The sequence below is a fragment of the Carassius gibelio genome, chromosome A24, assembly GCF_023724105.1.
Source record: "Carassius gibelio isolate Cgi1373 ecotype wild population from Czech Republic chromosome A24, carGib1.2-hapl.c, whole genome shotgun sequence".
NCBI classification, from domain to species: domain Eukaryota; kingdom Metazoa; phylum Chordata; class Actinopteri; order Cypriniformes; family Cyprinidae; genus Carassius; species Carassius gibelio.
The window spans coordinates 16,024,270-16,036,897 of NC_068394.1; the positions used below are offsets into that span (position 1 = coordinate 16,024,270).

The following is a 12,628-nucleotide window of genomic DNA, read 5'->3' on the forward strand; positions in this document are numbered from 1 at the left end:
CTCTAAAAACAAATTTATAGCTTTCTTTGTAAATAAATATGTAGCTTTGGAGTGGTGATGCTGTACAAACGACCCCAGCCTGACCTCACAGCAATTCATCACAGTTTCATATAAATATAAAACACTAGCTCAGAGGCTGAAGGCCAGATGTGAATTTTATGTAAATGCAGCTATTTCATGATGATTTTGCTTGTCCTGAAATGTGAACACAGTAGCAGAAAACAGCCAGTATAGCGTTGTGCTAGGAAAAGACCTGAATTTATTCACTAGTTGGGCATTAGTAGAACAAACTCCTCCTGCGGATCACTCGTTCTGCTCAGAGCATTAGAGGTTTCAGTTACAGCTCAGTGAATGTGTTTTTAACATTTCCAGCAGTTCTGTGAAGTATGGAGTACGCAAAAACCTCAGTTCCTACATCTCTAGTGAGGTAAGACATCTTTCAAGACAATAGTTTTAGGCTTCAGTGTTAGAGGTCAACAGGATTTTTGGGGAGTCTTTTGGTTATTTGTGTAAATACAAGCTTGAAATTCTCTAAAATTGTATTTAATCTCTTAATAGTAGCACTTTAGAGTTCGTTAACACTACTGTTATGACAGAATCTATTTTCCCATTATTTTTACTCATAAAACTAATTTATATAATTTATATTAAAGGTCACTTAAAAAAAAAAAACTTGGATCAAAAAAATCAAGTTGAAATTAAGTTGAAATGTGCTTATAAATAAAAATGTAAGGAAATGTTTTAGAGTATAACTATAACTATAAACACTATAAACAATCCGCTAATACATTTTTAACATGGTAAACATTAACAATTTAAAAACAAACATTATTAACAAAGAACATTGATGTATTTCTAAATTAGCATTAAGTTAATTTAGTTTACGATATCTCATGCATCAAACTGATCCTTATTTTAAAGTATTACCTTTTTAAATGCATTTTTAATTTAAAATTCTTCATGCTCAAATCAAATAATTAAGCCTCTGTAAGTGAAATACAGTAAAACTACTGTGCAAGTGATCTGTACTTCAATATACTCTGCTATGAAAGTCTTTGATCAAGCATTGCATTATTGCTGCAATAACAGATGCGGTAAACAGATCTCTTCCTGTTTATATAACCATAACTTAATCTTTACAAACCTCATTGTTCGGTCAATGGCAAATTGCCTGGGTCACCGCAGTCCATTAAATCCTTTCATTAAGCCGTTAATTTCTATTATTCAACAAGCTGTAGCTTTAGATTTACCCCAGAATGGTACATATTACATCAAGTGACAGTTTTGTTCTATCGTGTATGGACTATCGTGAGATTGCAGGCCTGTTTTGAAGTGTAACCGCTCAGACAACAGTTGTTTCTCCGTGCCGTATTAAAGTCCCAGCTGTGACTGTGTGTTGGTGTGGTTGATGTAGGTCTGTGTCGTCGGTGCAGACGTCTCTTGTCCAGCGAATGCTGCCCCCTCCTCAGCCCCGTCTGTACAAGGTCTGCACGCAGAACCACCGCAGGAGGAAAGGCTTCACTGCCACTTCTCTAGCAGACCTCATGGAGCAGGTCAGATCTCTGGAACCTAGTAAAGCGTGACGCTTCATACTCTAGTCTATAGGGTTATTTAGGAGTTTTTATTATTATTGAACATTAACGTTCAGCACTTTGAGGTCCATAAGATTTCTAATGTCATTAAAAGAGTCCTTTATGCTCATCAAGGCTGTGAAAGATTATTGAAATTTTAAATAAGTGTTTTCTATCACAATATATTTTAAAATGTAATTTATTGGCAAAGGTGAATTTTCAGCATTCATCATTTTTTTGTACAAAAGTCAGCAAAATTTCATGCAACCTTGATATATCATACTGACTCGAAACTTTGAAACAATAGTTTGATTAGGATTTATTATTAATAATATTTCAGCTCCAAAAAGGGTACACTGAAAAAGGCTTACAATTATCACTTAGAAATTGCTCATAAATTTCACAAATAATTATCAATAATAATTAATCTTTAATGTCCAATTTTTAAAATTATTTTTTGTATAGTGAATGCTTGCTGTTTCAGAAAATCTGATTCTCATTTAGTTTGTATTCATGGAAAAACATCAGTCAGTCGATTGAGCTCCATTCAGATCTTACTGAAGATTTCTATACTGATATACAAAATTAATCGTTTGCACGATTAATGAAGTAAATAGAAATTCAGAAGTATATTTGCCACTACAGGTGTGCAGCTCTTTCTTGATGACGTATCAGTTCCTCACACTGGTGCAGGAGGATGATGGGACAGTGGTGGACTCTGAGGCTTTTTTTCAGTCTCTGCCTATTAATACTCCATTCATGGTCCTGGAGAAAGGGGAAGCTTGGACCCCCAATAAACTGGTACGACAATATTGTTGATTTAACAAAAATAGTCACCTTTAAATTTTGCAGTGTCAAATTAAACAAATAGACATAAAAAAAATAAATAAAGACTGAATATTTTATTTATTTGCCTGCATATCATGTGATGATTAACTGACATCAGAGAACCATGAACATGTAAATGTGTTGTTATATTATTGAAATATTCCTTTAAAACTTTGCATATTGTACTTGAAATATGAAGTAAATGGATCTGAAGTGTGGAAATCTCTGATTTACAGTACTAAACAGTAATATGTCATTCAATTGCCATTCAAATTTATTATGATTCTTTCTAAATTCTATTTAATTTTCTATGTATTTCTTATTTTTATGTTAATAATGCCATATTTAATGAAAAAGCACATTTTGATAAAATTTGCTGATTGGTTTCACTTTTAAGAGAGAATTTCTGTAGCCACAGCTGACAGTAAACATTCGTTTATTTTTCTTTTTTTAACAGTATACTATTTCTCAACTGTGTAATACTGCATAAGCTGCAAAACACTTACACACACTTTTTGAGTTAAAACAATTACAGCTGTCAAATTTATGATCTGGTATGGTTTAAATAGTTTCATAAACTGTGCTTCTCAAGCAAGCAGTGAAAACAGATTTGTAGGTCTAATCAGGATTATTTGTCCTAGAGCTGATTAACCAGATCCAAAGTGTTGCTTCATTTTTCAGTTTTGTTTTCTTAAAAACAATATTTGAAACTTTCATCAGCATTTGTTATTTAAAGCTTATTATTCAATCATTACAAGAGTTATTTTTGATAAAACAATCTTGTGTTTTTACTCCACTAGGGTGCAGGCTTGAATCTACCCTGAACTCTCATGACATTGTTGCTCATTTCAGTCCGTGATTTGTCTCACAATTTGCCCTCGATGCATATTTGGCAGGTTCTGCCCAGTTTCAGACAGCTAAGAAGAGGAATTGCCAGACTGAGCGTTGACCAGTACAGACTGAACCCAGAGGATTTTCTGGCCTGCCTCATCTTTAAAGCCACGCTCTATGAAATACAGTATACAGTCTCTCATACCACATCAAGTGCACCAGAGCCAAGCACCTTCTTAAGTAAGAGATTCACGATAAAAAGTGGGTTTCCAAATGCCAGGCTTAAAATTATAATTTTAGAAATGTTTGTCTGGACAATCATATAAACATATACAGCTGAATCCAGGCTGAAGCTGAAGTCTGACTATAGTAAAGTAGTAAACTTATACTATAGTAAAGCATCTATAATTTAATACAGATGTTTTACCATTAACAGTGATGTACTTCAGGGAGCAATCTGGGATTACTATGTTACAAAAAGTATACAATCTGTCACTGGAGCTAAAAGGTAATTATTTTTTTATCATGTTTACACTTCAATGGTAAACATTAGCCTACCTTAAAATTACATATAAGTACTTTGACAGTACACATGAGCAGTGTTGGGGAAACTGTTTTTTAAAAAGTAATGCATTACAATTTTGTGTTACTCCATAAAAACGTAACTAATGGAAAGTAATGCATTACGTTACTTTTGTGTTACTTTTTAAATCTGGATGGGGTTACTTATTTATTTTTAAAATAAAAAAGTTATATTTTTGGCAAACATAAAAGCCTTTTCACACCAAAAGTGAAAATAACATTCCTCAGGCTGAAGGGAAAGTAAATTTACGTCTGTACAGTAGAATGCAGAAGAAGAAATTTCAACACACTTTTAGCCCTTTATTTTACAGTCCTGTTCCTCATGTACATACTATGTATTTATTATAGTAATTACAATGTAATAACTAGGTACTAACAATGAACCTACCCCTAAACCTAACCCAACCCAATCTAGTTACCTTGTACTGTATTACCAGAACTTACTTAGATAAATACACTGTAAGTACACTATAAAGTACAACTACTGTAAAATAAAGTACAACCAAAAAAAGACACACTAATGTTTGTCTAGAGTAATTTTTGCTTATTAATATGGTTGAACTGGATCATCAAAAGTCAGAAGCAAAGACACTGGTATACAGAATAAGATTAAATACTTAAAGGATATTTGTGTTGTTTAATATTTAATTATTGCAGGTTTGCATCCTATTCGGTGTTGCATTGTTTTTATTGATTTTTTTTTGAGTGAGCGAGTTACTTGTATCAGATTTCTTTTTTCTAATAACTAGTAAAGTAATGCCTTACCATGGGCACAGGAGAGCTGTCAATCAATAAATTGGGAAAAAAAGTAACTCAGATATTCTCTTGTAAATTCAAAAGTAAGGCATTACTTTAATAGTTATTTGAAAAAAGTAATCTGATACAAGTTACTCGTGTTACTTGTAATGCGTTACCCCCATCACTCCATATTAGTATCTAAAGTTTAAGTATTAGTACCTTCTAAAAATGTACAGCCCAAGTGACCACTTTATATCTTGTTTGTTACTGTAATAAAAGGTCTGTCTGAAAGTTTAGTAATGTTGACCTGATATTACTCTCTTTTTTCCCTCTTCAGGTCTTTATTGTGGTTTTTCATGTACATGGCCAAACTGGCGGGTCAGGTTCTCCTGTGTCGCTCTATGTATGTGCCGTGGTATACCGGGGACAAGAAATCCTCTGGCTAAACGTCACACCAGCTGGTGACAGATCAAAATAGTGGGAAGAAATTAATATTGCTCTCATGTTTAGTTTTTGCTTATATGCTTAGACAAACATCAATATATTTGTGTCATTGGTACATTATGTTTTATGTGACAGAACTGCTTCTTTCTAAAAATGAAACATATGCAAATGTGTACTGTGAATTAAAAAAAAAAAAAAAAAAAAAAAAATATATATATATATATATATATATATATATATATATATATATATATATATATATATATATATATATATATATATAGTGCACTAAAGGTGAACTGAATACTTTGAATGTCATATTTTATCAGACTTGTGCTAAAGAGATCTCTTGTTGAGTGACTGCATTTTTAAGACTTTATCTGATTTACTTATCCATCAGAATGAAACTCCCAAAAGTCACGTTTCTGACTTCTCTCACGGTTTTGAGTTTCCTTTTCAGAATTTGTGAGATAAAAAGGTATCACTTTATTTATTTATTTTTGTCATTTTATTTTATTCAGTGGTGGAAACAGGCTTCCATAATATTTGCCACAAATGTATGTATTGCTTCTCATGGTTCCTGTGGCTCAAGTGGTAGAGCATTGCGTTAACAGTGCAAGGTTGTAGGTTCGATTCCCAAGGAACACATGTTCAGTGAAGATTTTCATCCTGAATGCACTTTAAGTCACTTTGGATAAAAGCATCCGCTAAATGCATTCATTTAATTTTAATTTTCTCTGATGACAATTTTATGTATCAAGTGCAGCTATAAGAAGACAATATAATGAAAAAGACAAAACTCTGTTCAAAATTGACAGGAGAGCGTCATCATTATTCAGTTAAAGTTTAGATAAAAATCAAGCTCTTATCTTAAAGACAAAAACTGTGTTGGAAAGAAGAAATACAAGTAGCATAGTATGAATGTACGGTATACAACAACACATTTAGATTACACAGTTTACTCTGGAGAGCAGCAGAATAGCCTATTAATTATATCAGAATATATTACTTTACAAAGTAATGCAGAATCTGTTCCTAGAAGAGAGAGATGCCAGCACGTGTGATTGTGCAGCTGATATGTCATTCAAATCTGCACCAATCGTGTGAGAGGCAGAGTGAAAGCTGGAGATCATGTGTCAGACTGAGCTCACCCTCAGTCTGCAGCAGAGCCAGAGCCAGAGCTCACTCAGAGGAGCATCTTCATCTTCACACACCTACAGCAATGAGGGAGATCGTTCACATTCAAGCCGGACAGTGCGGCAATCAGATCGGAACAAAGGTTAGTTCAATGGATTTTATTTTCTTTCACATATGCGTCATTTTAAGACTTTACATTTTGTATTTACAAAAACTGTTGAGCATACTGATGAATACAGCCATTATACTACAGTAGCTATGCAGAGAGAGAAATTAAACTTTGGGAATTTTTTGGAGATTAATCTTACTGATTCTACAGTAAACACATCGTTTTTAGTGAATGGGCGAAACATAGTGGAACGAGTGATTCTTTTAGTATATCAGTGAATCCAAATGTAGTCCTGAGTGACTTGTGTGGTTCGATTCTCAGACAAATGACTCGTATGATTCAGTCAATTACATTGATTCAAAATGTGCTGCGTGACTTGTGTGGTTCGATTCTTAAACAAATGATTCGCGATCCGGTTCTTTACAGTGAATCAAAACTTAATGCGCCAGTGCGTTTTGATTCCCGATCGTTACTTTTTAGTAACTGAAAAACAGTCCCGACTATTAAGATCCAGTGCTCCTCTGTGAATTTATTTTTCTTTATACTTCCTCTAGTGAAAAAATTATCGCAATATGAACGCGCAACCAGAATCTTTCATCGAATCCCATCGCTATAGTTTACATTTACATGTAGTTTGATCATCCCTAGTAAGTGTAGTTAAATGTGAGTCATGACAGACAACAGACCGCTATATTTTAAGGGCACACCCGCTACACACATGATACGGGTGTGTCGAGATGCGTCGTGCTGAGCGCGAGTATGCTGAGAATCTGAACCCTAGCTTTATCTCACTGTCTGAATAAATGATATCTAAACTAACGCAAAACACCTGTGGCACTTCTAGTTCTGGGAAGTCATCAGTGACGAGCACGGCATCGATGCAGCCGGCAACTACGTGGGTGACTCTGCGCTGCAGCTTGACAGAATTAATGTATACTACAACGAGGCGTCCTGTAAGTGTGTGTGTGTGTGTGTGTGTCAGTGTGTGAGTATGAGGTATGAGTCAGTGTGCTTGTCTCCCCCTCACGAACTCACAATGACCTGCAACTGTTGAACAGTGCAGTCAGCTCACAGGAATTTCCTGACTTCACCAGCATGCTTTATTAAACGATTCATTAAAAGACATATGAATTCATTTATAAATGCTACATTTCTAAAATTAAGTTTTTAATTAAGTTATTATTATTATTATTCATGTGTCATCTGTTTTAGTGTTCCAAAACATAACTTTTACAGCAAACAAGATAAAAATATGTTTGTGTGTTTAGCTCACAAGTATGTTCCCAGAGCCATACTTGTGGACCTGGAGCCTGGAACTATGGACAGTGTTCGTTCTGGGGCATTTGGACAGCTGTATCGACCAGATAACTTCATCTTTGGTACTGTTTCAACATGTCAAGCTGTTATTTATTTATTCTTTTTTTTTTCAGCTAGCATAATATTTGTAGGACCATTAGCTTCAAGCCAAATAATGTATTAAAAAAAACACATACACCTTTTTTTTTTTGGAAGTAGTTTTCTTAGAACACATACTTTTATTCCTTCAAACTAAATTTGTATTAAATTAATTTAAACTAATATTCTTTTCAGCAATATTCCTGATAACATACAATGAGATTAATAAATGAGACTAATCAAATCTGGCTTATTAACATTTTCTGTGTTATATTTTCTATCTCCCAACACTTAACACTTAATTTGAAAGTATATTTTGAAATCAGATCCCATTTGAAGCTGATTTCATGCAAACATAATTCTGATGGCACTACAGTTCAGAGGTTGTTTATTAGTGTCTGTAGACATCAGACTAATTTTCCACAGTGCTACGCAATGGAAAAACAGACAATAGTTATACATATTATGAAGAGTAATACTGAGCAAGATTTTAGTTTGAAAGAAACATCTACACATGTTTTATTGTTACTATTTTTCATATTTCTTATAATAGTAAATAATTTAAATGACAAATTACCACAAATGGCATGAGTAATTACAGCATGGTGATATACATTGTGATATTATGTTTATACAACAGTTCAATGGAACAAGTGGCTAAATACATAAGAAACAACAATGGAGTGTATTTAAAAACCCTCTTTTGTTCAGAGCTACTTCCTTTCGCCACGGATTGAAGCCTCCATTATTAATTCGAAAACATTGATTAAAGTGTTAGTTCACCCAAAAGTAGAAATTCGTCCTTGTTCTACTCACCCTCAAAGCATCGTAGGTGTATGTGACTTTCTTCTTTCAGAATAATCCAACCGGAGTCATGTAAAAAATTGCCCTTGCTCTTCCAAGCCTTTCAATGGGGTAAGTGGGTGTTTGTTGTCAACAGTTCAGAAGACATGAAATAAAGTGCGTGCATCTGTAATAACACATCAAAATGCTGGTCACAAATTAGAAGCACAAAACGAGGATTTGTAAAGAAAAACATTGGAGGATTTGATATAAGCCAAGAGAAGAATGTTTTTCCTTTGCTAAAGTAAGGAAACTTTGTTTCCTTTGCTCCTACATTTCCTAGAATCGCTTGACACATACACTACATCTTCCATCTTCCGCCTGCACATCTTCTGGTTCCCAACAGTCAGCAGATGTGAGAACAAAAGTGTTTATTACCTTTGAAATCTGGACATTTTTCTTACAAAAACACATGGATTCACTACTGAGGGCCTTTATTCACCCCCCAGAGCCGTGTGACAAACATCCCTGAGCAAAACGCTGGTCACAAATTACCCCATTGAAAGGCTTGGAAGAGCAAGAACACTTTTTTAATAACTTTGATTGGATTATTCTAAGAGAAGAAAGTCACATACGCCTAGGATGCTTTGAGGGTGAGTAAAACATGGACGAATTTTCATTTTTGGGTGAACTAACACTTTAAATGTTGCACTCATGAGCTCACATCTCAGAAGACGTTGAGGCACATTTTCAGATAGATGTTTTCTTTATTAACATACCACATATTTGAAGTCTAAACAACTACATTCTGACCTTAAAAATTACATACAGCTGGTAGTTTAAATAAAACAGGAATAATGTTTTCTCATTAATATCACTTCCGAAACTAGCGTGTACAGCTTTTATTTTAGAATTAAGAAATAGATTACTGTACAGTCATTTTACAGATATAATGCATCTAGAATAAACATCACATAGGCAACGATACACAATTTCTACACGGCTCCCAATAGCCAGTCACTAACCAGTCTTCTCTTACTGCATTGCTTTTGCAGGACAGACAGGTGCAGGAAACAACTGGGCCAAGGGCCACTACACGGAAGGAGCCGAGCTGGTGGACTCTGTCCTGGATGTGGTCAGGAAGGAGTGTGAGCACTGTGATTGTCTGCAGGGCTTCCAGCTCACACACTCCCTCGGCGGAGGAACCGGATCGGGAATGGGGACTCTTCTGATCAGCAAGATCCGAGAGGAGTATCCAGACCGCATCATGAACACCTTCAGCGTCATGCCTTCACCCAAAGTGTCCGATACGGTGGTGGAGCCCTACAACGCCACACTGTCGGTGCATCAGCTGGTGGAAAACACAGATGAAACGTACTGCATCGATAACGAGGCGCTGTACGATATCTGCTTCCGCACGCTCAAGCTTACCACACCCACGTACGGCGATCTCAATCACTTAGTGTCGGCGACTATGAGTGGCGTCACCACTTCGCTACGCTTCCCCGGACAGCTGAACGCAGATCTGCGCAAGCTAGCGGTCAACATGGTGCCTTTCCCTCGCCTTCACTTCTTCATACCCGGCTTCGCGCCGTTGACCGCAAGAGGAAGTCAACAGTATCGCTCGCTCACCGTGCCTGAACTCACACAGCAGATGTTTGACGCCAAGAACATGATGGCCGCTTGTGACCCAAGGCATGGGCGATACCTCACGGTGGCCACTGTTTTCCGTGGCCCCATGTCTATGAAGGAAGTCGATGAGCAGATGTTGGCCATTCAGAACAAGAACAGCAGCTATTTCGTAGAGTGGATCCCCAACAACGTTAAAGTGGCGGTGTGCGATATCCCACCCAAGGGACTGAAGATGGCCTCCACTTTTATCGGCAACAGCACGGCCATCCAGGAGCTCTTCAAACGCATTTCCGAGCAGTTTTCGGCAATGTTCAAACGCAAGGCCTTCCTGCATTGGTTCACTGGCGAGGGAATGGATGAGATGGAGTTCACCGAGGCCGAGAGCAATATGAACGACCTGGTGTCGGAGTATCAGCAGTACCAGGAGGCTACGGCCAATGATGGCGAGGAAGCATTTGAGGATGATGAGGAAGAGGTGAACGAGTGAACGACAGATGCACGACAATTTTGTAAGCTGTGATTTTTACGTTTTGTATGTGGATGACTGAAGTCCTAGTAAACAAAGCGTAATTGCAATAAATGCATTTTGAGGACCACATGCACCTGTACTGTCTAAGTGAATATTCTTGGTTTTTGTCATTTGCTACACTTAGACTTGTAAAACACTTGGAATTTATTAATATGGCTTTTAATGATGAGAACTGTGAACTGTTTAAATCAAATTATTAATTTAAGACCACTCCAAATGTTTTCCAAAATGTACAAATCTAGTTAAATTGTATGGAATGTTCACTAAGTGTACTTCGAATCTTAAGTAATTTTTCCAGTAAAAGCAGTTTTTACAGTAAAACGCTGTATTTGCAAAAAAATTATACAATTGATGAAATAAAAGAACACTTAAAGAGAGACACTTCCAATAATTTTTTTGACACACTTAAGTACACTTTTATTTTTTTAAAATACATTTTAAACCGTTATGTTTGAATAATCTTCATTTTTAATGTGTTGACTTACATACTAAAGCACATACAAATATATTTTTTTACTATAGTGTTATTTGATTCTACAGTTAAATTTAATATATTTCAAATGTATTAAATTGCAGCTTTATCATTACAAATGTGCAATTATGAATATATTCAAATACATGGCATACAATACAAGTTTCGATAAAAATGACTTTATAGTATATTTTAATTGATCATAAATCCTTGTCAGTATATTTGACAGTACTTTTGCAGTATAAGGCAATGGATTAATGAAATTCTACAGTAAAAAGCACTTAAGTCCTTCTTAAGTGGGTCAAAAAAGCACTGTAAAGTTAACTTAATTGCGATTAATATCAATTTAAACGATGATACATTTTCATTCAATTGCAATTAACATGCAATTTTTTCACACTTAAATATAGTTTCAAATTATAGTATTTCCATAACAATGTATGATAAAGTGTATTTCCATCTCTTGAGAGTTGGAGCAAATTATATTATATTATTATATTATATATTCACAGACAGGATTTAGAATAAACCAGGATTAGGCCACACAGTAGTTCAAATAGGACATTTAAGTAATTTTTATTAACATACCTCAGAAAAAACAGTACTGGTGTGTATCTTGAAACAAAACAAGACACTGATATATTTTTGGATCAGTCAGTGCAAGTTTCTTTCAGTTAAAACAGCTAAGATTTAGACTTTAGTCTGGGACTAGGCTTAAGCCTTGTCTGTGAAACCGGGGGATAAAGTTGCACATGAATAAATATTCCATAAAAAGATACACAAACTGTCACTGGGGCAGTACATTTTCATAAGGTTTCACACCTTTATACTGTAATTACCATTAAAGGGTGCATTTTGGTATATAATTTTACCTAAAGTGTTCATATTAGTATCTGAACACATATTCATAACTTTTGAAAGGATACTATCCCAGCAACAGCTTTTGTACTTTGTTTCTGAGCGTGTAGTCAGAGAGATTTGATTTGCCTCGAGCTAAAATCCTATGGAGGATAGGTGAAGGTAGAGCCAGGCATTCTGAATAACACATGCTTTGTTCATATCCGCTTGTGTCTCATAACACACAGGCTCTTGTTCCAGCCTTGGACACAAATCCTGCTCACTCAAACTTCTATTATTCTCAACAGCTGCTGAGCAAGCCGTTCTACACTTAGCAGTATGTAGCTAACAATAGAGGAAGTCCAGTCTCGACACAACTATTTAGAGCACAGTATTAACAAACACAAAGGGCTTCCAGCTGGATATTGTGTACCATCAGACGTAAGTTCTGTAATAGGAGTGATTCACAGAAGCTTTTCAGATTGTAATTGTGATCCTGATCTCTGGACTCTGAGCGTGTATAAAACTCGAAGTCGAGAAGCAATGTGTGAAAAAAAATGAATTAAGTATGTCCTCCATAAAATGTAAATAAAATAAAATAAATAAAATAAAAAGAAAATAAAAGAAATTGAAAAGGGTCAAATAAAACAAATGTAATAATTTATAAAGTTAATATGAACTATATAATTAATAATTATATTAAAGTACTAAAATGCAGTACCTGTAAATAAAGCAATAAA

At 35.3% G+C, this 12,628-nt stretch overlaps 1 protein-coding gene and 1 pseudogene across 1 annotated transcript; both read left to right on the forward strand.

The window, feature by feature from the left end:
* Positions 1-318: 318 nt before the first annotated feature.
* On the forward strand, positions 319-5,182 carry LOC127946031 (cell death activator CIDE-A-like; annotated as a pseudogene).
* A 778-nt stretch (positions 5,183-5,960) lies between these two features.
* LOC127945827 (tubulin beta-5 chain-like) lies at positions 5,961-10,652 on the forward strand. The gene is made up of 4 exons (XM_052541905.1): positions 5,961-6,273; positions 7,085-7,193; positions 7,509-7,619; positions 9,474-10,652. Exons 1-4 carry the CDS (start codon positions 6,043-6,045, stop codon positions 10,535-10,537), a joined length of 1,515 nt encoding a protein of 504 aa, XP_052397865.1. The 5' UTR covers positions 5,961-6,042; the 3' UTR covers positions 10,538-10,652.
* Positions 10,653-12,628: the final 1,976 nt, after the last annotated feature.